The sequence below is a fragment of the Fringilla coelebs genome (genome assembly GCF_963513975.1).
Source record: "Fringilla coelebs genome assembly, chromosome: 27".
NCBI lineage: Eukaryota > Metazoa > Chordata > Aves > Passeriformes > Fringillidae > Fringilla > Fringilla coelebs.
Genome location: NC_140053.1, coordinates 2214608 through 2239924, shown reverse-complemented (window position 1 = coordinate 2239924; position 25317 = coordinate 2214608). Strand labels below are relative to the sequence as shown.

Sequence of the window (25317 nt, the reverse complement as noted above, 5' to 3'; positions counted from 1 at the left end):
TCCAGCAGGCTGAGGGGGCGGGGCGTGCTGGCTCCCGAGCCACGCCCTCCCCTGCGGGCGCGGCGAAGTCTCGCGAGAGCACGGGAGCGCGGCCGCGGGCGCAGCGATGGCGGCGGCCGCCGCCGTGTGAGGGCGAGGGCGGCTCGGCCGCCGCCCCCGCTGCCCGCCCGCTCCCGATCCCTCTCCGCTCCCTCTCCCTCTCTCGATCCCGGCCCCGGACCCGCAATATGAAGGCAGCGCCGGGCAGCGCCGAGGGTGAGTGCGGCGCGAGGGACGCGGGGGTTCCCGGCGGCCCCGTGAGGGAGCGAGCGGGGCCCTGTGGCTCCGGGGCTCCGGGGCTGGGCAGCCCCGGGCTGGGGATGAGGTGGCGCCCTGGAAGGTGAAACGAGCGAGGGTCACAAAGGTGATTTGAGGTCTGGCGCATCTCTGTGATGAGGAGGGAGCGCGGAGCCGGGCCTGGTTACTCTGGAGAAGAGAAGGATGAGAGGGGATCCCAGAAAGCCCTACAGAAATCTCCCGGCGGTGTCAGGGCTCGGTGCCAGACTCTGTTCAGTCGGCGACAGGACGAGGAGCAATGGCCAGAAACTGAAACACAACAAATTCCACCTCGGCATGAGGAAGAGCTTCTGTTCAGGAGGGTGTCAGAGCTCTGGAGCAGCTGCCTGGGGAGGGTGTGGGGTCTCCCTCCCTGGAGAAATTCCACACCCACCTGGGCACGTTCCAGGTGACTCTGCCTGGGCAGAGGGTTGGGCTGGGTGATCTGCAGAGGTCCCTTCCAACTCTTTCCTGGGGTTTTGGACAACTGACTGTTGGTTGGGGAGGGGGCTTGGACCAGGTGAGCTCCAGGGGTCCCTTCCCACCTCCAGCATCCTGTGTCGATGCAGCTGAGAGGTATAAAGTGCCTGAAAACAAAACCCCAGAATAGCTGGGGTTGGAAGGGACCTCTGGAGATCATCACCAGTCCTTCCCCTCTGCCGAGGAGCAGGGAATACAGCTGGGTTTGGAATGTCTGCAGAGCAGGAGACTCCAGAACACCCAGCACACATTCATTCCTTCCTTACACTTGTATTGGAGGACTCAGTGTGAGGTCTGTGGGCTAGGAGAGCATCGATAAGGAACCCACACCGTGGAAGTTTGACAGGTGGAAGTCACAGGATCCTGTGAGGTGACACTAAAATGTTGTGTTTGCCTTGGACCCTGTGGAGCTGGGGATGGGGTTTATGCTGAAATGATGCCCACTGGGTTTTTTTTTTTGACATGAAGGTATAGAAAGCTCTGTCTCTTGGCAATAAAGTACAGGATTTGAGTGCTCCTGAAAGCCATGTTCTCTCTGTCACCTTCCAGTCACTCATCCACTCCTTTGTCCCCTCCCAGCACAGGGAGCCATGTCCTGGCTCTGACACAGCCCTCAGCTTTGGAGGGATTGTGGAGTCATGGAGTGTCCTGAGCTGGTAGGGACCCACAGGACCATCAAAGTCCAGCTCCCATCCCAAAAATCCCACCCTGTCCCTGAGAGCCTTGTCCAAACCCTCCTGGAGCTGTGTCAGCCTTGGGGCTGTGACCATTCCCTGGGGAGCCTGGGCAGTGCCCAGCCACCCTCTGGGATAAGAACTTTGCCCAAAATCCATCCTAACTCCACCCTGGCACAGCTCCAGCCACTCCTCCAGGTCCTGCCACCCTCTGGGATAAGAACTTTTCCCAAAATCCAACCTAAACCCCCCCTAGCACAGCTCCACACGTTCCTCCAGGTCCTGTCACTCTCTGGGATAAGAACTTTTCCCAAAATCCAACCTAAACCCCCCCTAGCACAGCTCCAGACATTCCTCCAGGTCCTGCCACCCTCTGGGATAAGAACTTTTCCCAAAATCCAACGCTGGCACAGCTCCAGCCACTCCCCCAGGTCCTGCTGTGAGGCAGGAACGTGTCTGAGCACAGAATTTGTGATAACTGGAATGACTTGGTTGAGGTTTTTCATGATGGAAGGTGTGAGGACCTTTCAAGAAGTTGGGAGAGAGAGCAGAGGAACACAAAACCCACCTCACTGCTTTAACCCTGTGTTTCCCAGACCCTCAGTTTCCTGCCCCAGGTCTAACCCTGAGGATCCTGTCCTGGCAGAACTGAACTTGTTGAGGCCACATCACTCAGGGATGGTGCAGAACATGAGCTGGGCATTTTCCAGACAGGAATTCCATGGGATTTTCATGATCCTTTAGTTTTAACAACCTGGGATATTCCATGACATTTACCTCACCTCGAGGTCTGGGGTTAAACCAGCAGTAAGAAAATTCTTTGAAATCATCTTCACCTTAAAGGTGGAAAATTTTCTGAATTGTAAAGCTTCCAATATTGGCTCATTGTGTTTCCTGAACATTCCTGTGTCCCAGAGGCGGAGAAGCTGAACAAGATGAGCTCCCTCCTGGAGAGGCTCCACGCCAAGTACAGCCAGAACCGGCCCTGGACAGAAACCATGAAGTTGGTCCGGCAGGTCATGGTGAGCATTGCTGGGCTCTGAGCAGGACCTGCCTGCAGCTTCTCTGCTGATGGCTTTCTCTTGGGTTCTTACATCTCTCCCAGCTGTTTTTGGTTTGGTTTCACTCACTTCAGGGAGCATTTGGAGGGAAGGATGTCCAAACCCTCCCTGCCTGTTGTGTCTTTCCCTCCTCTAATTACAGATTAGTACTCAGTGCCAGGGAAAGGGTCAAAACTTGTATTTTCTGCTACTTACCCTTCCAGGATATTGTTTTGTGGAGCAGTGACTTGTTGTTTTGTGGATATTGTTTTTGTTCAGTGACACTCAACGCTCATCCCTGGCTTAGTCAAAAAATGGGTTTGAAATGTTGGTGTGGGTAGGGGAAGGAGGAGCAGGAGGCAAGGGAGATCTCAGCAAAGTCTCCTGCCCATACTCAGGTGTTAAAAATTTACCCAGCTCTTTATTTTTCTGTCACCTCTTCTAAAACTCTGAGCTAAAACCTATAAAAAGTTGCTACATTCTGTTCTTCCAGCTGGGTAAATTGCTAAAAAGAAAATAACTCCATTCCAGGCCTGCCTTTGTAATCTGCAAACAGATACTGTTCACCTAGAGGAATCAAGATGTTGTAATTTGGGGATGAAATCTAATCTGCCTTTAATTATCTAAATAAACCTCACTGGGCTGCTTAGAAGTTGCCATAATTCCCTTCTACTGAGGAACAAGGAAAAATGATATTTTTTTTCTTCTGTCTGCCCAAGGAAAAGCGTGTGGCCCTGAACTCAGGGGGACACCAGCACCTGGTGAGCTGCTTGGAGACCCTGCAGAAGGCCCTGAAAGGTTGGTGTGTCCTCTGTGTGCTCTCCACAGGGTGGAAAATCCTATGGAAATGCTCCATAAAAACCACACAGGATATTGCTGCTGTGTTTCACAGTGTTCCTGGTGCTCAGGAGTTCATCACACACTGAGCTCAGTGCCAGGCAGGACAGTCAGGCTGTGTTGCTTTAATTGAGAAAATAAAATTCTCATTTTGTCCAGAGAAGCTGTGGCTGCTCCATCCCTGCAAGTGTCCAAAGCTGGACAGGGCTTGGAGCAGCCTGGGAGAGTGTGAGGTGTCCTGCTCATAGCAGGGGTGGGACTGGATGGACTTTAAGGTCCCTCCCAACCCAGCCCACTCCATGATTCAGTGAGTGCCCAACCTGGGTTCCACTAGCAGAAGAAATTCCATTCTCTCCTTGCAGTTTGGGAATATTTGGGTTTCTCTGTGCACACCCTCATGTCTGTATTTGGGGTCAGGTCCTGTGTAGTTGCACATGGGACAGTGTGAGCAGACATGGGAGGGAGTAACCAGCTGAGATTTAGTTTCTTGCTGGTGGGAATTCCTTAGGGAATGTTGGATCTTTCCCCTAAAGTTTGGTTTTTGTTCTTCCATCAGTGTCATCTCTGCCTGCCATGACCGATCGCTTGGAGTCCATCGCCAGGCAGAGCGGGTGGGTCTGCTCCTCTGCCTCATGGCAGAGCCTTCTCCTGCTGCCCTGCCCACACCAGAACCTTGTGGGGCCAGGACTGGGGGGGTTTGGGTGCTTGGATTGGGGAGTTTGTGTTGTGAGGTTTGTGATGGATTGGGGGGTTTTGTGTGCTTGGATTGGGGGGTTTTGTGTGCTTGGATTGGGGGGTTTTGTGTGCTTGGATTGGGGGGTTTTGTGTGCTTGGATTGGGGAGTTTTGTGTGGGTTTGTGTGATGGATTGTGGGAGTTTGTGAGCTTGGACTGGGGGGTTTTGTGTTGTGGGGTTTGTGTTGGATTGGGGATTTTGTGTGTTGGATTGTGGGATTCATGTGCTTGGATTTGGGGGGTTTGTGTGCCTGGATTGGGAAGTTTTGTGTGTTGGATTGTGGGGTTTGGGGTGGGTTTTTGTTTGAATTTGTGTGCTTGCATTGGGGGGTTTTGTGTGTTGGATTGGGGGGTTTGAGGTGGGTTGTGTTTGAGTTTGTGTGCTCAGATTGGAGGGTTTTGGGCACTTGGATTGTGAGGATTTTTTGTGCTTGGGTTTGGGGAGTTTGTGTGCTTGGATTGTGGGGATTTTGTGTGCTTGGATTGGGGAGTTTGGGTGATGGATTGCAGGATTGTGTGTGCTTTGTGGACTGGGGAGTTTGCTGTGCTTGGATTGGGGGATTTTGGGCGAGTTTTGGGTGAGTTTTGTGTGTTTGGATTGGGGGGTTTAGGGTGGGTTTTGTGTGCTTGGATTGTGAGCTTCAGTGGGGTTTTTCTGTGCATCTCACAGCGATTTCTGTTCTGTTTCTCTGGCAGCCTCGGCTCCCACCTGAGTGCGAACGGCACCGAGTGTTACATCACCTCAGACATGTTTTATGTGGAGGTGCAGCTGGACCCTACAGGGCTGCTCTGTGATGTCAAGGTGGCTCACCATGGAGAAAACCCTGTGGTGTGTATTCCTGGGAAAGAGGAACCCTTGGGCTTTTGGGATTCCTATTTATCTCCCTTTATTTTAAGCAGAGAAAATGGGTTTTATTTAACATTCCCTTAGACCCGGAGTTACACCCTTGCTGCTCATTCTAGTGGGAAGTAAAATCCTCCAAGGAGTAGTTTGCTCCTGTGGGAATTTCTAATCAATGCACACTATGGGTTCACAACTTGCAGAATTATTTGGGGAAGTTACCTCAATGTTTCTGAGAATTTTATGGAAGTTTTTGCTGTGTTTCCAAGGAAAGGAAAGGGAAGTTATTCTTACAAAACTCAGATCTGGGAATGGAAAGTTCTAAAATGTGAAATGCTGGGGGGAAATGCCCTTCTGCATGTGGAGGAGAGTTTCAGCTTGGTGTTTGATTGGCCTCTCCTCAAAACAGCCCATCTTTAATATCTCTATGTAAGCTCATAGATTTTCAAGCTAAATCTTCACAGCTTGAGAAGTTTATTTCAAAGTAATAATTTAAGACGAAATGTTGTTACCTGGACTTGTCCCAGCAGAGCTTGAGGAGCAGAAGTAGAACCACACAAGTGGTTGTGAGCATTGTGTGGCTTCCCAGAAAAAGCTGATGCTTGGGAATTCCCCTGCCCTGATATTTCCCAGCTGCACAAAGCCTGGAGTGGCTGCATTCCACACTGACATCCTTGTGTGTTCTTTCCTTTTCAGAGCTGTCCAGAGCTGGTGCAACATCTGAGGTGAGTGACAGGGGTGGGTTGTTGTGTTTTCTCTTTGCTGTAAAGATCTGATGCTATTTGATGTCTGGAAACACAAAATTCTTCACAACTGCTCCTTCCCCACAAAGTGTCTTCACTTCTCCAGGGGATTTTCTGGCTTTGGCTCAGATCTTGTGATTCTGGCTGCTGTGCAAGGTGTCTTCAAAGCCCACAGCACATTAAAGCTGGATCATTTAAAGAACACATTTTCATGTAGCAAAAGTCTTGTTTTTTTAAGTGGCTCAGCATCTTTATTAATATCACTTTTTAAAATGAAACCTGTTACTAATTTGAATGCTTGGTAACTTCCCCCTTTTTCCTTTCAGAGAGAAAAATTTTGATGAGTTTTCAAAGCATCTGAGGGGACTTGTGAACCTGTATAAGCTGCCAGGGGACAAGTAAGTCCAGGATATATTTATATCCACCTATATAAAATGAAATAACAAATCTAGAATACATTTATTTATACACACATATAAAAGTTAAAAACCCCTCCAAGCTTGTAGACTTGAACTGCACAGTTCTTTCAAGTTTTCTTATATTTTTTAATTGGCTTTTTTTTTCTTCCCTAAGCAAACTTAAAACTAAAATGTACTTGGCTCTGCAGTCCTTGGAGTTGGATCTCCAAAAGATGGCTGGGATGTACTGGTAAGTTTTGTGGTGTCTCTGTGGTTTTCTAAATATCTATAAATGCTTAGAGTTCTGAGAAATTCCTTTTTAACTGCAGGATTTGATTGGAAGAGAGTCTAAAAGGCAAAATAAAAGTTTGTAACCAGGTGGATTCAGTGATGATGTGGTTTAAATTGAGAATTTAAATTTAAATTGGCCTTGTTTCACTGCTGTAGGTTCAGTGATAAACCAGCCGTGCTGTAGAGGGTAAAGCAGCTTTTGTTTTGCCTGTACAGTGAGAAGTTTTGGATCAAACCCTCTTTGGGTCCCAGAAATGTGAATTTTGAGTTGAAATCAGTCTCAGCACATGAGTTTTGGCTTCAGGTGTGGCTGTGGCTTGTTTCAGACTGTGATTGCCTCTCTTGCAGGCAAGCCACCAATGCAAACCCCCTGGACAAGATCCTCCATGGCAGTGTTGGCTATCTCACCCCCAGGAGTGGAGGTACCTGTGATTCACTCTTAAAAAAAGGGATTAATTTAAATTAAATTAATTTTTAAAAATTATTTGTTCCTGGCCTCAAGTATGGGTCATAGTTCCACATTAACTGATGACAAATAATGAAGTAAAAGAGGGACAAAGTCTTTGGGTGTTTGTGTGGCTTTGTGGGGTGGGGATGCTCAGGATGACTTCTCAGGATGCCTCATCAGGAGTTTCTCTCCCCCAGGTCTCCTGATGAACCTCAAATATTACGTCTCCCCCTATGATTTATTCGAGGATGGCACTGGAGCCCCCGTGGTTTTGCACGAGAACAATGGTAGGTGAGCTGGGGAGCTGCTGGGGGGCTGCTGCTGCTTGAAGGAGGGAAGGGAGCAGAATTCCAGCCCAGCCTCTGCTGTCCCCCTGTCCAGCAGGACAGTCCCAGGTTTAATGAGCCCAGGTGTGGACACTGACCCCAGGTGACCATTGGACTTTGTGGCTGAGCTCCTGTGGGGTCAAGGAGTGACAGTTTGCAGGCAAAGCCTTTTTCCTTGCAGTGAATCTCATTTTAACATGGGATTTGTTTTGTTGCCTGTATAAAAACAGAATCCCAGAATGGTTTGGGTTTAAACCAAGCTCATCCACTTCCAATCCCCTGCCATGGGCAGGGACACCTTCCACTGTCCCCCATCCAGCCTCGTGCCTCTCCCATCATACTGGAAGGTTGTTTTTATACATGGACATCTGGCTCTTGTTACAATGCCAAAACTAAGCTCCAGTTGTCAGGAAAAAAAGAGAGGGAAATTATCCAAAATCATAATTTGTTTTGCTTTGCAAAGAGCAAACTACGAACTCAAAAATGCGTTTGGAAAATATTTTGAGGGTGATGCAATTGGTCCACCTGCCAAGAGGGAAATGGAGGTTTGGGTAGAACAGTCAGTTTGGCTGTTGTCCATTTGGTCCTGGAGGTGAACAGTGAACTCTGTGCCTTGTGGGGAAAGCCAGAATAATATTTTATGGAATCACAGAATATTTTGTTTTGGAAGAGACCCTAAGGCTCATCCAGTTCCATGGGCAGGGACACCTTCCACTATCCCAGGCTGCTCCAAGCCCCATCCAACTTGGCCTTGAGCACTTCCAGGGATGGAGAATATATTTAATTCATATTTAATCCACAAAACTTGCCACTGGTGGGTTTTTTTTTCCATCAGCTCACGTCCTTGTTGGGTTCTTCTTCTGCTTCCCCCTGCAGTTCCTCGCTCGCTGGGTATGAACGTGTCGGTGACGGTGGAGGGAACCATGGCAATGCACAAACTTCCAATTGCTCCCCTGATCATGGGCTCCCATCCTGTGGACAGCAAAGGGTAAGGGCAGCACACCAGGCCAGCACTCAGCTGGGGCAGTGTCACAGCATTGCAGCAATTCCACGTGGCCAAGAAATGCCTGTTTCAGTGGGGTGTTTTCTGAGACCCCCAACATTGGAAGGAGTCAGGTTCTTCTGTTCCATGTTCTTAGAAGGCTAATTTATTATTCTATGATATTATATTAAAAAATCCTATACTAAAACTGTACTAAAAATAGAGAAAGGATACTTACAGAAAGCTTAACAAAAAAATCAGTGACTTTCTATTCCAGAGTCCTGACACAGCTGGACCATGATTGGTCATTAAGTTAAAACAATTCACATGCTGGATAAAAAAAATCTCCAACCACATTCCAAAGCAGCAAAACACAGGAGAAGCAAATGAGATAATATTGTTTTCCTTTTTCTCTGTGGCTTCTCAACTTCCCAGGAGAAAATCCTGGGCAAGGGGATTTTTCAGAAAATATGACAGTGACATTTCAGGGCTGTCAGGTGCTTCTGAGGAGTGCCTTCATTTTTAAGGTGTATTTGAGCAGACATAAATGTTATGTCAGGTGAGAGCAGAAGCCCTGCAGCTCACAGGAACTTTTGTCCCCCCGTTTTTCCAGAACTCCATCTTTCTCCTCGATCACCAGTGCCAACAGCGTGGACTTGCCTGCTTGTTTCTTCCTGAAGTTCCCACGTCCCATTCCGGTGTCTCGAGCTTTCATCCAGAAACTGCAGAGCTGCACAGGTGGGGGTTGCAGACCTGTCAGACACATCTCTGGGGTTTTATTAATGTTCCCTTGTGTCTATAAGTAAATGCTGCTGATTTTTAACATGTGCCAGGGGAGTTGCTCAGGGTTTTGTGCTGTTTTCAGTAACACCTGGACAGGTTTTTGCCGGGTCCCCAGACGAAGCTAGGAATGATGAATCTGACTCCATGTTCTCAGAAGGCTAATTTATTCTTTTATGATAAAATATTTATTATTTTGTGTTATTTTTTGATATTTTATGGTACTATAATATATTAAAGAATACTAAACTATACTAAAGAATACAGAAAGGATACTTACAGAAGGCTAAAAAGATAATAATGAAAACTCGTGACTCTCCAGAGTCCCAACACAGCTTGGTCCTGATTGGCCAATGAGTGAAAACAATTCACAGAAACCCAATGAAACAATCTCCAAACACATTCCAAAGGAGCAAAACACAGGAGAAGCAAATCAGATAATTATTGTTTTCCTTTTTCTCTGTAGCTTCCCAGGAGCAAAATCTTAGGCAAAGGGATTTTTCCAGAAAATATGACTACTGCTGGTTTTGCACTGGATTCAGGTGCCATCATTCCATGCCTTCTTGTCCTTTCAGGTATCCCACTGTTTGACACACCACCCACGTTTGTGCCCCTGTATGAGCTGATCACACAGTTTGAGTTGTCCAAGGAGGCCGATCCCCTGCCCCTGAACCACAACATGCGATTCTACGCCGTAAGTGTGCACTCCCAGCCAGCCCGGGCCCCTCCACAGCACCACCTCGGGGGCTTCAGCTGCCTTCCAAGTGGGTTAAACAAAATGGGTTCCTTGTGCTCCCAATCACACACATCTCGTGTTTGTTCAGCAGTTCTGGAGCTGTTCTGTGGTTGTTTGGAGGAAAGAACTCAGAGCCATGCTGAAAATTCAGTGCCAGACATTGAACTGTAGCTACTTATTTTTGAGTTTGTTGGTTGTACAGGGCTTTTATCACCTCAGTTACATTCAGAACAAAGCAGGACATTTATTCACAGGCAAAACTTGTTCTACAAGCATTAGGATTCATGTACAGAGCCTGGCACAGGCTCCCAGAGAAGCTGTGGCTGAGCCATCCCTGGCAGTGTCCAGTGCCAGCTTGGACAGGGCTTGGGGTAATCTGGGATAGTGGAAGTGTCCCAGTCTGTGCCACTGGATGGGATTTAAGGGCCTCCCAACCCAAACCATTCCATGATTCTGTCATGGGCATGGTGCTTAGGAAAATGAGGTACTGTAAGATGCTTTGCTGTTGGAGTGCTGCTGCAGGGAGGAGAGCAGAGAGGCTGAGCCTGTCCCTTCCTTTTGTCCCATGATGTGTGGCTGGATGGATTGCAGCATTTTGGGAGAAATCTTTACATTTGTGGATGAGTGTTAACTCCAGAGGATTCTCTCCCCAGAAGGGATTCCATCCAGGGTGAAACTGCTGTAGTGGGGACAGTGAGTGCTGTTGGGCAGTATTACTACTGAGAAATTCAAAGGTTTTCCTTGCTCAGAGTGGAAGGAAAACATCCTCAGTGTTTGTCCAAAGGTGACATGGTGTCAGTGACCTCTGAGCACTGCTGGGTGTCCATTATCCCCTTCTAAAGCAGGGATTGTTGGTCAGGCTCTTCCAGGACAGCAGCACTGTTACTTCCTGAACAAGGACGCTCCTCTCCCAGACGGACGGAGCCTGCAGGGCACTCTGCTCAGCAAAATCGCGTTCCAGCACCCCGGCAGGGTGCCCCTCATCCTCAGCCTCATCAGGCACCAGGTGGCCTACAACACCCTCATCGGCAGCTGTGTCAAGAGGACAGTCCTGAAGGAAGGTGGGTGCCGCCTCCAGAGGAGTATCAAGTGGGAATGATGAACTCTGGGTGGTTCTCCTCATCAGAATTGAAGCCTCTGCTGCTTCCCTTGGTTTTTTTCCCCATCTGTGTGGGGGTTTTGAGGATGTGGTTTATTGTATTTGTGGCAGGAAGGAGTGATGAATCTGACTCCATGTTTTCAGAATGCTATTTATTATTTTATGATACTATATTATATTAAAGAATACTATACTAAAGAATACAGAGAGGATTGTGACAGTGATCACAAGGGTCCTAGGATGAGGGAAGAGATGAGAAAGTTGACTCCATGTTTCAGAAGGCTTGATTTATTATTTTATGATATGTATTATGTTAAAAATGATACCAAAAGAATAGAAGAAAGGATTTAATCAGAAGGCTGGCTAAGAATAGAAAAATAATGAATAACAAAGGTTTGGCTCTGACCAAGACAGTCTGGACAGCTGGACTGGGATTGGCCATTAATTAGAAACAACCACTGAGACCAATTCCAGATCCACCTGTTGCATTCCACAGCAGCAGACAATCATTGTTTACATTTTGTTCTTGAGGCCTCTCAGCTTCTCAGGAGGAAAAATCCTAAGGAAAGGATTTTTCATAAAACATGGGGTGACAGAGGATACTTACAGAAGGTTAAAAAGATAATAATGAAACTTGTGCCTGACACAGCTTAGCCCCAACTGGCCAATGAGTGAAAACAACTCACAGCAGAAACCAATGAAACAACAACCAGTTGGATAAACAATCTCCAAACATATTCTAAAGGAGCAAAACACTGGAGAAGCAAAACAGATAATTATTGTTTCTTTTTTTCTATGAGGCTTCTCAGCTTCCCAGGAGCAAAATCCTGAGTGAAGGGATTTTTCTAGAAAATATGAATGCCACACTGGTTCATCTCCACTCTTCCCTCAGTTAAAAGTTCTTGTGTCTTTCAGATTCTCCTGGGATCCTGCAGTTTGAAGTTTGTCCTCTCTCTGACTCCTGTTTCAGTGTGTCCTTCCAGCACCCTGTGAACGACTCCCTGGTGTGTGGTAAGTGGCCTCAGGGGCAGCAGGAGCAGCATTTCTGGGAGGGCTGGCAGGGTTTCCTCACCCTGTGTGCAGGATTTTGATCTCTCCCTGCTCTCCTCCAGTGGTGATGGATGTGCAGGACTCCAGCCATGTGAACTGTAAGCTGTACAAAGGATTGTCTGATGCCCTCATCTGTACAGATGATTTCATTGCCAAGGTTGTTCAAAGGTAAGCTGGGATTTTGTCACACCTTGAGCTCCCAATCACACAGATGAGCTCTGCTCCACCTTGTGTTTGTCCAGCAGTTCTGGAGCTGTTCTGTGGTTGTTTGAGGGAGAGAAGAATTCAGAGCCATGCTGAAAATTCAATGCCAGACATTGAACTGCAGCTGCTTATTTCTGAGTTTGTGGTTTACACAGGGCTTTTATCACCTCAGTCACATTCAGAACAGAGCAGGACATTCCCAGGGCACAACACTACTGTCACCTCTTGGGTGACAACCACTGGTTTTGCTTCCAGCACGTTACAGACTTGTTATTCCTCAGGAGAATGTGGTGTTACCACTGATTTTTGAGCTCAAAAAGCTGCCCCTGCCCGTGGCAGAGGGGTAGAACTGGATGGGCTTTAAGCTCTTCCAACCCAAGCAATTCTGGGATTTTTATAAGGTTGTAGGAAATCATGTTTACCAAGGTGTTTTCTGCCAGAATTGGAGTAACAACCCAGAATCCTTCATGAAGACAGGACAAGGAGAATGACTTTAAACTGAAGCAGTTCTAGGTGGGATATTGGGAAGAAATCCCTCCCTGTGAGGGTGCTGAGACCCTGACACAGGTTGCCCTGAGAAGCTGTGGCTGTCCCTGGATCCCTGGCAGTGCCCAAGGCCAGGCTGGGTGGGGCTGGGAGCAGCCTGGGACAGTGGGAGGTGTCCCTGCCATGGCAGGGGGGTGACACTGGATGGGCTTTAAGGCCCCTTCCAAACCAAAGCATTCCATGATTCTGTGCTTTTTAACTACCAGATAATGATCTGTCAGCTGTCAGTTATTCGAGATAATCGATTAATCCTCCCTCTGTGATTGCAAGTGCAGGTGTCTTGTGGCTGGGTAGGGGTGGTGGGATAGGTGTGGTGGATTCAAGCAGGACAGCAGGACATAAACCTGGACCTGCTGCTCTCCTGTGCAAGCCCCTGAGTGCTCATTTTATACCTGCTGGAGGTGCAAAACCCCCCCAGTGACTTTGCTGAGGGCAGCCAGCCCCACCCTGAGCCTGTGCTGTGTCTTGCAGGTGCATGTCCATCCCTGTCACCATGAGAGCCATCCGTAGGAAAGCAGAAACCATCCAAGCTGACACGCCAGCCCTGTCCCTCATTGCAGAGACAGTTGAAGACATGGTGAAGAAAAACCTGCCCCCAGCCAGCAGCCCAGGGTATGGCATGACCACAGGCAGCAACCCAATGAGTGGGACCACCACCCCAACCAACACTTTTCCTGGGGGGCCCATCACTACTTTGTTTAACATGAGCATAAGCATGAAAGAGAGGCATGACTCGGTGGGCCATGGGGAGGACTTCAGCAAAGTGTCTCAGAACCCTATTCTCACTAGTTTGTTGCAGATCACAGGGAATGTGGGGTCTACCATTGGCTCAAGTCCAACCCCTCCCCACCACACACCACCACCAGTATCCTCACCAGCCAGCAACACCAAGAACCACCCCATGCTCATGAACCTTCTTAAGGAGAATCCTCCTCAGGATTTCTCCACTCTTTATGGGAGCAGCCCTCTGGAAAGGCAGAACTCTTCCTCTGGCTCCCCCAGAATGGAAATGGGCCCTGGGGGGAATAAACAAAAGAAAAAAAAATCCCGCGTGCCGGCCGACAAGCCCAAGCACCAGACTGAGGATGATTTCCAGAGGGAGCTCTTTTCCATGGATGTTGACTCCCAGAACCCCATTTTTGATGTCAACATGACTGCAGACACCCTGGACACCCCTCATATTACTCCAGCACCCAGCCAGTGCAGCACTCCTCCTACCACGTACCCCCAGGCTCTGCCCCACGCCCAGCCCAGCATCCAGAGGATGGTTCGCCTGTCCAGCTCGGACAGCATCGGGGCCGATGTCACCGACATCCTCTCGGATATAGCCGAGGAGGCTTCCAAGCTGCCCACCAGTACTGAGGACTGCCCACCCATTGGGACTCCAGTCAGAGACTCTTCTAGTTCAGGACATTCACAAAGTGCCCTCTTTGACCCCGATGTTTTTCAGACCAACAGTAGTGAGAACCCCTACACAGACCCCGCAGACCTGATCGCGGACGCTGCTGTGAGCCCCAACAGCGACTCCTCCAACCATTTTTTTCCAGACGGGGTAGATTTCAACCCTGACTTGCTGAACAGTCAGAGCCAGAGTGGTTTTGGGGAGGAATACTTTGATGAGAGCAGTCAGAGTGGTGACACTGATGATTTCAAGGGCTATGCCCCCCAGGCTCTAACTAATTTGGGGGTGCAAGTCTTGGGGGGTGATGGGGGGGAAAATAAATTTAAGGGGAGCGCTCCGTCCGATACGGTGGATTTTAGTATTATTGCAGCTGCCAGCAAAGCACTGGGGTCCTCTGACATCATGGAGCACCACAGTGGAGGTCAGAGCCCTTTGCTGAACACAGGGGATTTAGGAAAAGAGAAGTCTCAGAAACGGGTAAAGGAAGGCAATGGGTCTGGAAGTGCCATGGCAGGTGCTGGGATGGATGGGAAGCCGGGGAAGCGCAGCCGGACGCCATCCAGTGATGGCAAAAGCAAAGAGAAACTTCCAAAGCGGAAGAAGCAGGAGACAGATGGGAAATCTCCATCCCACAGTTCATCCAACAGGCCTTTCACACCACCAGCAAGCACAGGTGGGTCCAAATCTCCAGGGAGTTCGGGCAGATCCCAGACTCCTCCTGGGGTAGCTACTCCTCCTATTCCAAAAATAACCATTCAGATCCCAAAAGGAACAGTGACTGTTGGCAAACCATCTTCACACGGCCAGTACACGAGTAGCGGTTCTGTCACCTCCTCCAGCAGCAAAAGCCATCATAGCCATTCTTCCTCCTCCTCCTCTTCTTCCTCCTCTTCAACCTCAGGCAAAATTAAAAGCAAATCAGAAGGGTCTTCTGGCTCAAAGATGAGCAGCAGCCTCTACTCCAGCCAGGGCGGCTCCGGTTCGGGCCAGTCCAAGGGCTCGGCCCAGTCGGTGGGAAAGCCGGGATCCTCCCCCATCACCAAGCACGGCCTCAGCACCGGCTCCGGCAGCGCCAAGATGAAACCTCAAGGAAAGCCATCGTCCCTCATGAACCCCTCCATGAGCAAACCAAACATCTCCCCGTCCCACTCGAGGCCCTCGGGGGGCTCTGACAAACTCGCCTCTCCCATGAAACCTGTCCCAGGTACTCCGCCGTCATCTAAAGCGAAGTCACCCATCAGTTCAGGTTCTGGTGGGTCCCACATGTCTGGGACTGGATCAAGCTCGAGCATGAAATCCTCTTCAGGAATGGGATCCTCCGGGTCTATGTCGCAGAAACCGCCTCCCTCGTCCAATTCCTCCACAGCATCTTCATCTTCCTTTTCATCCAGCGGGTCTTCCATGTCTTCATCCCAGAACCAGCATGGAAGCTCCAAAGGCAAGTCCCCCAGCAGAAACAAGAAGCCATCTCTGACCGCAGTCATCGACAAGCTGAAGCACGGGGTGGTCACGAGCGGGCCTGGCGGGGACGACCCCATGGATGGGCAGATTGGGCCGAGTTCCAATTCCTCAAGCCATACAATGTCCTCCAAACACAACATGTCTGGAGGGGAGTTCCAGGGAAAGCGGGAGAAGAGCGACAAGGAGAAATCGAAGGTCTCTGTTTCTGGAGGATCCGTCGACTCTTCCAAGAAGAACTCGGATTCCAAAAACGTCGGAAGCACTGGAGTGGCCAAAATTATCATCAGCAAACACGATGGTGGCTCCCCCAGCATTAAAGCCAAAGTAACTCTGCAGAAACCCGGGGAAGGGGGCGGGGACGGGCTGAGGCCTCAGATGGCTTCTTCCAAAAGCTACGGATCCCCCCTGATCAGCGGCTCCACCCCCAAACACGAGCGCTGCTCCCCCAGCCACAGCAAATCCCCGGCCTACACCCCCCAGAACATCGACAGCGAGAGCGAGTCGGGCTCCTCCATCGCCGAGAAATCCTACCAGAACAGCCCCAGCTCCGACGATGGCATCCGGCCCCTGCCCGAGTACAGCGCCGAGAAGCACAAGAAGCACAAAAAGGAGAAGAAAAAAGTCAAAGACAAAGACAGGGACAGAGAGAGGGAGCGGGATAAGGACAGGGATAAGAAGAAATCCCACGGGATGAAGCCTGAGAGCTGGTCCAAGTCTCCCATCTCGGCAGATCAGTCTCTGTCCATGGCGAGCAACGCCATCCTCTCGGCTGAGCGGCCATCCCGAGCCAGCCCCGAGTTCCTCATCGGGGAGGAAGATGATGATCTCATGGATGTTGCTCTAATTGGCAATTAATTCTCTCAGATGAGCTGTCTGCAAGTCCTGGAGGGAAGGAAGGATGGATTCATCTCAAACCTGCTACACGGATCTTCACGTGGTGTGTTTGGAGAGGGGGAAAAAAAAAAAGTATTTCTAAAGTATTTCCAAGATTTTCAGACCACCGAGGTCTGTGCAGAAGGATGTGAGTGCCAGCAGCCAGGTCCCTGCCTGTGGCCTTCATCCTGTGGGCACTTCCATTCTTCCTGGATTTGTGAGTATTATCATCCCTGTGGGAGTTCACGGGATGAATGTGGGAGCAGCTCCCAGACACAGGCTGGTCTGGGAGATCCCACTCCCTCTGCCCTCTTCCCATTCAGGATAAGCTTCTTTTGGATGTAGGAAGTTTTAAAGTAATTATTTTAGGAAATGTTTTAGGGCTGGGTTTTAATTCTTTGGAAGAAGGAAAACCACAAGGTTTTTAATTTATTTTATTCCCACGGCATTCCTTCATTCAATGCCCGGCTTAGCACGGTGCCTCTGGCACAAGCTGGGCACTCTTTCCTCATGGAAATCAGGATTTTATCCCAAGTCACAGCTCTGAGGGATTGCTGCTGCCTTGGGTTTGCCTTCCCATTTATTTTAGCTATTTATTCACCTCCATGTGGGAACACCTCGTGCTCCCTGTTTTCCCCCAGTGGGAATTTGGGTAGAGCCCGTGGCTTTGGGTGGCTCTGCAGCTTTGGTGACATTCCAGCACAGTGAAATTCCACAAATCTCAGTGGAAAAGGGACTCCTGCCTGCACCAACAAGCTTCCCTGGAATCTCCTCGTGCTGCTGAAGCTGGGAATTGCGGTCACACGTGGGGGCACTGCCCTGGGAAGGATTCTCCAGCTAAGGGAGCTGTGTCCTGCTTGGAAAACAGTCCCAGAGTGGCTCAGCTGGGATCAGAGTTGCAGCAGAAGTGTTGATTTCCTTAAAAGATGGATTTTCCCCTTTTGGCTGGAATTAGGAGCATGACTCAGGCATCCTCTCCGGGCTGATCTTATGGTCCCTGAAAGGAAAAGAGACTCAGGAGAGTGTTTTATTTTTAAAAACAGTTTCATCTGATTCACTCAAGTGGAATGTGGGAAATCAGGAGTTCTGCAAACACATCTCCTGTGGAATTATGTACTGAGCAGGATCCTGCTCCCACTGGATTTTGCTGGGGGTGCTGGAGGCCAGGATTTCCCCGTGGGAATGAGGTTGTGCTTCACCTTTGGGGATGAAGCGTGAAAAGTTGGCAAGGATTTGAGTTTTTCTTTTAAACCACTGAAATTTCCCATCCTGGCCTGACCCCAGGGATACCCCAGGAAAGCTGTTTGATTTCCAGCTTTTTTGGAAAGTCTTTTTAATAGGTTAATTGTAGGGATTTTTCACCCCTTCCTCCAGTTTAATTCCAGGGCTCCTGCAAAGCGTGGGAGCCTGAATGTCTCCCAAACTTCCCCCAATTCTGGAGAACTTTTCCCTCCTTACATTTTCCAGTATTTATCCCTCGCTCCTGGTGTCCTGCACACCACAACCAGAGCTTGAAATGATAGGAAAAACGGGATTTAAATCCAAACCTGGAGCAAACACTGATACCTGGCACAGTGTTGGAATTGTGGAGCTGTGGGGTGCTGCAAAGAGGATGTCAGGAACAAAATCCCAGAGGAATTCAGCTGGACACCCTCCTCCAGTGGCTCTGTTGGGAATGCTGCCAGCTCAGCCTCTGGAGCTACCCCCATCTCCTGCTTTTATTTAATCCTTTTTTTTTTTTTTTTTTTGTTTTTTTTTTTTTTTTTGTTTTTGGACAAAATCTCTTTGATGAATTGTGCAAGGGGGCACAAGCAGCCTTCCAAAAAAAGCACTTTCAAATGGAATCCAGGCTGGGAATCCCCCAGGATGGCTCCCTGGACTCATCCTCAGCCAGAGCTGTGTTTTCCTGCTGTGCTGCACACTAAAAGTTGGAAGGGAAAGCAGCAAAATTGACACAAAAACCAGTTTTAAAAGGAGCAAGCTGCACTTGTTTCCTCTCCCCTCACCCAGACCAAAGCTCAGTATCCAAAATTCCCCCTGTGGAAGGTGGGAACAGAGGGAACAACGTCTCCTCCAGCCCAAATTTAAAGCTTTTCACCCCATTTTGGTGCCCTGTCCCCTTCCAATGACGTCAGTCCTGGGAGAACTGAGGTGCATGACCACGCAGAGGCTTTGGGGTGTCAGTGCTCGGGCTCTGAGAAATGGTTTATTTTTTGGAATATTTTTGCTTATATTCTCAATAATTTTACATCTTTCAGTATTCAGAAAGATAAAAATAAAGTGAAAATGAAATATAAGCCAAACCTTTTAATCTCAGGTGGTGAAGTGAACACGGAGATTAAAAGAAACTGGTTCTTTTCCTCGATTATCATGATGTACATAAATCCCTGGCTGGAAAATCGCTGGAATTGTAAATATCCCGGCTCCCGCGGCAGTTTTTTTGGGCGGAAAGTGGAATTTCAACTTTTTTGGAAATATCGCAGAGAACATGTTTATTTACATGCAAATAAACCCCTTTGGTACAAAGCGCTCCCGCCTCCGTGCTGGGGGGGGAGGGGCACAAGGGCATCCCCGCCATGCTTGATTTTCCCGCGAGAATGACGTCACCATGACGTCATCTCCACGCCGAGCGCTGATTGGTTGAACTCGCTGCTCCCGGAAGGGACCGGAGGGGCGGGGGACGCCCCCCCCCCTCCCGGGACCCCCGATCCCCGCAGCCCCCCGGACACCGGGGGGAGGATCCTGCGGGCCGGGGGGGTCCCGCAGCCCCGGCACCGGGGCAGGGGGCGGGCGGACCCCCACGGCGGCGCGATGGGGGCGGCGGCCTGCGGGGTAGGTGGGGTGGGGGGAGCCTCGCTCGTGTGTCTCCCCCCTCCCCGGTCGTGTGTGTCCCCCTCCCCATCTTTTCCCCCTCCCCATCACAACCCCGGACCCGCATGCTCAAGGCAGCCCCTGTCGCGGTACCCCCGGCTCCGGGAGAGCCCCCCTCCCCACCCCGCTCCCGTCCCCCTCTTTTCCGCACCCACCTTTTCTCCCCGGGAGCACTCCCGCTTCCCCGCTCCTCTCCCAAACCCCCCATTCCCCACCCCGCTGTGCGCCCCTCTCCCTCTCCCCTCCCTCTCCCCAGTGCTCTCCCCCCGGCTCCGGGACCCCAGCCCCGCTCACGTCCCCCTCTTTTCCGCACCCACCTTTTCTCCCCGGGGTTCCCCCTTCCTCTCCCCTCGCTCCACCCAAACCCCTCATTCCCCACCCCGCGGTGCGCCCCTCTCCCTTCCCTTCCTTCCCTCTCCCTCTCCCCTCCCTCCCCTCCCTCTCCCCGGTCCCGTCCCCCCCCCCCCCCTCCCCGCGGCGCCCCCCCCTCCCCGCGGCGCGCGGCGGCCGCGCTGTCCAATGAGCGGCGCCGTTGCTGGCAGGTGCGGAGTGTTTTTGTTTTGGGTCGAAGTTGAGCCGAGCGGACGCGGCGGCGGCGCCGGGCGGAGGCCGCGGCTCCGGCACCCCCGAACCCCCCGGGCCCCGCGCCCCCCGCCGCCCCCGCGCCGGCCCCGCCATGCGCAGGGAGATGAACGGGGTCACTAAGAGCCGCTTTGAGGTGAGGCCCCGGCCGGTCCCGCGGGGGGAGGCCCGGTCTGGCCCGGCGGAGGAGGCGCGGGGGGGGCCGGGCCGCGCTATCTGCGACCCCCCCTGAGGGCTCTGGGGTCCGGCCCCGGCCCGGGCAGCGCGGCCCTGAGGCTCGGGGGGGTCTGTGTGAATGGGGCTGGGATGGGGGGTGGAGAGTGAAGGCGGCCCGGGGGGCTCAGGGCTGTGCCCCCCGCGTTTGGGGGCCCTTGTGTGACATTTCCCCCCTCCACCCCCCATTTTTGGGGGGGATGCTCTGTTGACGGATGTGAACTCCCGCGGGGGGGGGCTGTGAATGGGGCTGGGGGTCGGGGGTGACTTTGGGGACAAAGAGGAGAGGCTCAGGGCTGTCACCCCCGGGTTTGGGGGGCTGGTTTTAAACTGTTCCCCGGCCCATTTTGGGGGGTCCTGTGGGGGGTTCAGTATGAACGAGGCTGGGGAGGGTCTGCGGGTGTGGGGCTCAGGCCTGGACTCCCCGATTTAGGGGGCGTTGCTGTGAAACCTCTTCCCCCTCCATCCATTTTGGGGAGGGGGTTCCCCCGCCTGATTCCAGCTCGAGGAGGACCCTGCTATGAATGAGGCTGGGGAGGACCGGGGGGGTGCGAGTTTGGGAAGGGGAGGCGGTGTGAAACTTCTCCCCCCCCCCATTTTGGGGGTCCCCTGGTCTGTTACACCCTCTCGGGGGGTTTGGGGGGGCAGAGCTGCTGCCAACGTGTTGCTGCGGGTGCGAGAGCTGCCGGCCAAGTTGATGATGGAGCGGGAGATGTGGGGAACTGCGCCTGGAAAACACCACAGCCTCTGGGGAGCGGGGCTGGGGGGCGTTCAGGGGGGGGAAAGGAGCCCCCAGCGCCGCTTTTTTAAATTTTTGAGGCAGTAGCCAGGGGGAAAAAAATTTGCTTACGGGGAGGTGGGGGATGGAGAGCACGGAAGGAGAGGAGGGTAAACAATGAGATCTATTCAAAGGCCGTGGCACAAAGCGGAGTGTGGAGCCAGGGCGATTCCAGCCGCATTGTTGTCCCAGCTGTCTTCCCGTGGGAGGAGGAGGAGGGGGTAGGGAGGAAGGGCAGCGGCGGGATTTACTTCCCATCGCTGCGAGAGGCTGTGGAGGATGGAAATCCCTGCTCGCTGCTTCTCCGGACTGCCCGGCCCGTGGGGGGGACAAAAAAGAGCCTGGAATGGTAAAGACGAGGCTGTAGGAGAGGGATGGGATGGCGGTGCAGGGAAAACGCTGGTTAGTGGTGAACTGGGGAGAGAGGCTCTGGTTCCTCGGCCCTGGAGTTGAGAAAGGTGCAGGAAATGCTGGTGGTCTCACACCGCACGTGGGATTGTTTTCTTCCTCCATCGGATCGGTGTGGGAGCTGTGAGTTTGGGGTGGGCTCAGGTGTTCTAAATGTTGTGATATTCGTGTTTCTGTAGCACTAAAAGCACCCTGGGAGCTCCAGAGAGGAGCCTGCACGTGAGCCCTGCATTATCCACGGTTATTGTATTTACTGTTCTGGGCTCTTCTTGCCTACATTGATTTTTTTATTTATTGTTTTTTAACCCCTGAGAGCTTTTTTTTTTTTTTTTTTAATTTTGCACTGCTGCAGAGTGGCTGGATACAGAGTAAAAGCAGGTTGGTGGCAGATTTTGGGGGGAATGTCTCCTAGGGAATCAACATCCTTTGCTTCCTCAGCCTTGCAGTGCTGGAGTTCATTCCAATTTTGGGAGGGTTTTCATCAGGGTTGCACCAGGACACGATGAACCCAATTCATAGGGGAAAAAGAGTGGGGAAGAGTTTTGTTTGGCCTGTTTTGGGTGGGGTTTGTTTTATTTTTTTCTTTGCTGGAATGTTATTTTCTTCTCATAGTAAAAAAACAGACAAGTTGGAAAAGGAGCAAAATGCTCGAGGAGCCTTTGAGGCCTAAAATTAATTTTTAAAACCTATATTTACACAGGAAGAGTTGGTGTGTTATAGAAAGGATTATTTTGAGCTACAAGAAGTGCCTTTAAACATCATCCTGTTTCTTGGCTGTTCTGGTTGCCTTGTTCTGTGCCTGCCCCATCCCTGGAAGTGTCCAAGGCCAGGTTGGAGAGGGATAATCTGGGACAGTGGGAGATGTCCCTGCCCATGGCAGGGGTGGCACTGGTTGAGCTTGAAGGTTCCTTCCATCCCAAACCATCCCATGATTATAAACCCAAGGAATCCTTCATTTCCCCAGCATGGATGATCTCTGACCCACTCACCTGGATAACCTGGAAAGTTTTAGAGCTGTTTTCCTTTAAATTTTTCCACTGAGGTTATGTTGGTCAGAAGCGTTTCCAAAATGTGTGTTCACGCTTAGATTTATTTTCCAGAGGGGCAGAATGGATGGAAATTCCTCTCTGCTTCCTAGAAACCAGTTTGTGATGGTTGTGCTTTGCAAGTGAAAGGTCTGTGAGAGTTCACATTTCATGGGACAGGGGGAAAATTGGGCAGAAATGTCTGGAGACTGGGAGCTGCTCTTCAGAGCTGTGGAATACTGGCAGGTCAGGAAGGCAATGGGTGTTTAGTTCTCCTCTTCCTCCTCCTCTTCCTCCTCACCTGTGGGTCCTGCCAGAGCAGTTCCCCTGGCTGAGCAGGGGGAAGTAGGCCCTTTGAGTCTGGAATGTTATTTTGGGGTAAAAATAGCCCGATCTGGGGCTGTGACTAATTTATTGTGTCTGTTTCAGGCTTGAAATAACGAGTGAGTTGTGGAGGGGGAGGCTGGGTTGGGTTTTCACTTCGTTTATTGTCTTTAGTGGAGCCACGTAAACAGATTCCTGAGCCATTGTTGTTGGGTAATTCACAAATCCAGTCGTGAGGGGGGTTAATAATAATAATTCCTTACTGTAGGAACAAAATACGGGCAGAGCTCCTTCAGTTGGACTTGCATGTGGGTTTCTGGTTCCAGGAAGAGTGGAATTCTCTTTTTCCTGGGAATGCCATGGAGCATATTGGGATTAGTCCCTTTAGAGGAGGTGTGGCCACCACAGAGAAAATCACCACTTACTGCAGCAGAGCAAACAAAAAGGGAAAACATTACCCAGATTGACTCCTAATTCGCCCCAGCAGCTCCCAATCCATGCTTAGATTTGGGATTTCTCAGCTTCCTGCCTGATGAAGAGCAGCAGAGAGGAGGGGAGGCATCTCCTGGTGCTCTGGGAGGAATCATCCACCCAAGTTCTCTTCTCCATCTTCCCATGCCCTAGGATGTCACCTGGAGCTTTCCTGGGTTTCCCTCAGCCACCTTGTCAGGATTAAGTAATTCCAGGGATTTTTTTCCTTCCCCTGACTGTGAACCATCTGTGTACATCCTCAAAAACAGCAGCACACAAAAAGCTCCATCCTGTCCATCTTCCTCTGGGAGTCTCCAAAGCCTGCAGTGAGCAGGAGCTGCTCCTGGCTGTGAGGTGTCCATGGGGCAGTTTGTCCTGGTAGAAGTGAAATTCTGCCAAATCCAGGGATGTCTCTGAGGAATGAGAGTCTGTGGTGAGCCTTGTGAGCACCTTCAGCCTGAGAAATGCATCAGTCTGTGACATTTCTGTGCTGCATTCAGGGTCCTCAGTGTGAGGGAATCCTGACCTTTCTGAACTCCTGTAGTTCCCAGGTCTTGTTTGACTGTAGAGAAGAGAAATGAGCTGAGCTGGATGCAAAATGGGGAACTTCAAACGCTCCAAAATCGAGCTGCCTTCTAATAATTAATCCTGTCTGTGTTCAGAAATTGAATAATCTCACTGACCCTAATCCCATTTTGGAATCTGCTGCGTTCCTGCCTCTGAAATGCTGCTGCTGTGTTTTCAGGGGGTTTGGCTCTTTGGGGCTGATCCTTTTGGGGTTTTCCCTGCTCTCTTTCCTGGGCTGCTCCTTGTGCTCCAAGGAATTGAGGTTGTGCAAACAGAGGGACACAAACAGGGCAGGGAGCAGGGAAAACTTTGCTCTGACTCTCCTTGCAAAAACTGATGTAACACCATGGAATCTGATTTTATATGGGAAGAGAAACTGTTGGTGACATAACCCAGGGAACACCTGAGGTTGCACAGCTGAAACAGGTTTATTTTTTTGATGGTATCTAACAATGTGGCTCATAGATAATGAGAAAAACTGTAAAAAATAAAGATTTTGGGAGGGGGGTGTCCAAACTGATGGATTTTCCATATTCCTGTTCACTCCTACACCCTCATTTATTTTTAATTTTGGTGTCGTGCCACATCACACGTAACACTTTTTAAACCAGGGCGGCTTCATTTGGGCAGGTGAATAATAAATAATAAACTGTTAATTTATTTGGTTCAAAGTGGTGGTTGAAACGATGAGATGGGAAGAGATGTAAACCACAAGTTGTGTTTCACACCCCCACTGTGCTGCTGCTGTGGCTTCAGTAGAGGGAAGAGGAATTTGGAGCAAAAATTGGTTGTGCAAAAGGGAGATTGGGGGGAGATCCACCAGGAAAATGGCTTTTGGCTTCAGCCTGTGCGACCTGAGAGACAGCTCTGGTGTCCCAAAGTTGTTTTTATTTTTATTGCTATTTTTGCCCCAAATAGGATTCACTTCCTTCTCCCCCTGGCAGGGGTTGGGTGACAGCGGGAGTGTTGGCAAAGTGCTTTTACAGAATCCCAGCATGTTTTGGGTTGGAAGCACCTTAAAGCTCACCCAGTTCCACTCCCACCAGGGATACATGGCTTTTTCCATGATAAGGAAAAAGGAGAGGGTTTTAAACTAAAAAAAAAGAGATATTTGGGTACTGGGATAGAATTCCTCCCTGTGGGGGTGGCTGTGGCTGCCCCTGGATCCCTGGCAGTGCCCAGGCCAGGCTGGACGGGGCCCTGGGACACCCTGGGAGGTGTCCCTGCCATGGCAGGGGTGGCACTGGATGAGCTTTAAGGTTCCCCCAACCCAAACCATTCCGTGATTTGATGTCTGAGCCCAGTGAGGGATTTCCTGGCTGGCTCTGGGTGAAGCTGCAGGTTGGAGCAGCTCCTCCAAGGGACATTTTGGGGATCCCAGGTGGCCCTGGGGACAGGGGCTGTGCCCGTCCACGGCCGCCTGCGTGGCGGGAAGGGCACTCAGGGCTGGCACCCCGGGCACATCCCATTTCTTTGGGACACCATCGTTAATTGGGGCCTGGGACACTGCACTAATTACTGTTTTCGCTGGCTGGGAGCTTCCTTTGAGTCACACCATTGGGAAAGTCAGCCCTGGGAGGGTTTTATCCTCCCTGATCCGGGGTGAAACCTGGATCTGCACGGCCCTGAGGAGGAGCCAGCCCCCCCTTATTGGGGTTTGGGCATCCCTGCCTGATCCTGCAGTTCTCCTGTGGGACAAACTCCCCCCATGCCCTTCACACCTCACCTCTGGTGGATTCTTTTATTTAAGTCACCATCATTTGACTTTATTTCCCAATATTTATGCCAATGATCCCAGCATCTTCTTACATAATAGCT

The 25317-nt window shown here is 50.7% G+C and overlaps 2 protein-coding genes across 5 annotated transcripts in view; both read left to right on the top strand.

The window, feature by feature from the left end:
- Positions 1-101: 101 nt before the first annotated feature.
- Positions 102-18774, top strand: MED1 (mediator complex subunit 1). 2 transcript variants are annotated; one of them, XM_084222046.1, is made up of 18 exons: positions 102-255; positions 2385-2491; positions 3229-3307; positions 3903-3957; positions 4777-4909; positions 5618-5646; positions 5991-6062; positions 6238-6312; positions 6702-6775; positions 6999-7088; positions 8004-8115; positions 8723-8847; positions 9465-9583; positions 10485-10686; positions 11640-11735; positions 11837-11942; positions 12996-13136; positions 13314-18774. In XM_084222046.1, exons 1-18 carry the CDS (start codon positions 228-230, stop codon positions 16240-16242), a joined length of 4572 nt encoding a protein of 1523 aa, XP_084078172.1. In that variant the 5' UTR covers positions 102-227; the 3' UTR covers positions 16243-18774. The 2 variants fall into 2 exon arrangements, with proteins under 2 accessions (XP_084078172.1, XP_084078171.1); XM_084222045.1 differs by having other exon boundaries at positions 12996-18774.
- Positions 18775-18873: 99 nt separating this feature from the next.
- The window catches only part of FBXL20 (F-box and leucine rich repeat protein 20), a 35496-nt gene continuing 29052 nt past the window's right edge, over positions 18874-25317 (top strand). For 2 of the 3 annotated variants that reach the window (XR_014616779.1, XM_084222051.1), the window contains exon 1: positions 19690-19849. Coding sequence is in view for 2 of the 3 variants with exons in the window: in XM_084222051.1 (XP_084078177.1) it covers positions 19808-19849 (42 nt within the window). In the remaining variant the exon portion in view is untranslated. Of the gene's footprint in view, positions 19093-19689; positions 19850-25317 lie in introns of those variants that run through there. The other variant, XM_084222052.1, reaches the window with a different exon arrangement.

What these genes read in the sequence shown, in the direction of transcription:
- MED1 (XM_084222045.1), top strand. Translation starts at nt 228, where the DNA reads ATGAAGGCAGCGCCGGGCAGCGCCGAGG. An exon ending in AAGATGGCTGGGATGTACTG is followed by an intron (nt 6,313 to 6,701) that starts GTAAGTTTTGTG and finishes CCTCTCTTGCAG; the next exon opens with GCAAGCCACCAATGCAAACC. An exon ending in GGTTTTGCACGAGAACAATG is followed by an intron (nt 7,089 to 8,003) that starts GTAGGTGAGCTG and finishes TTCCCCCTGCAG; the next exon opens with TTCCTCGCTCGCTGGGTATG.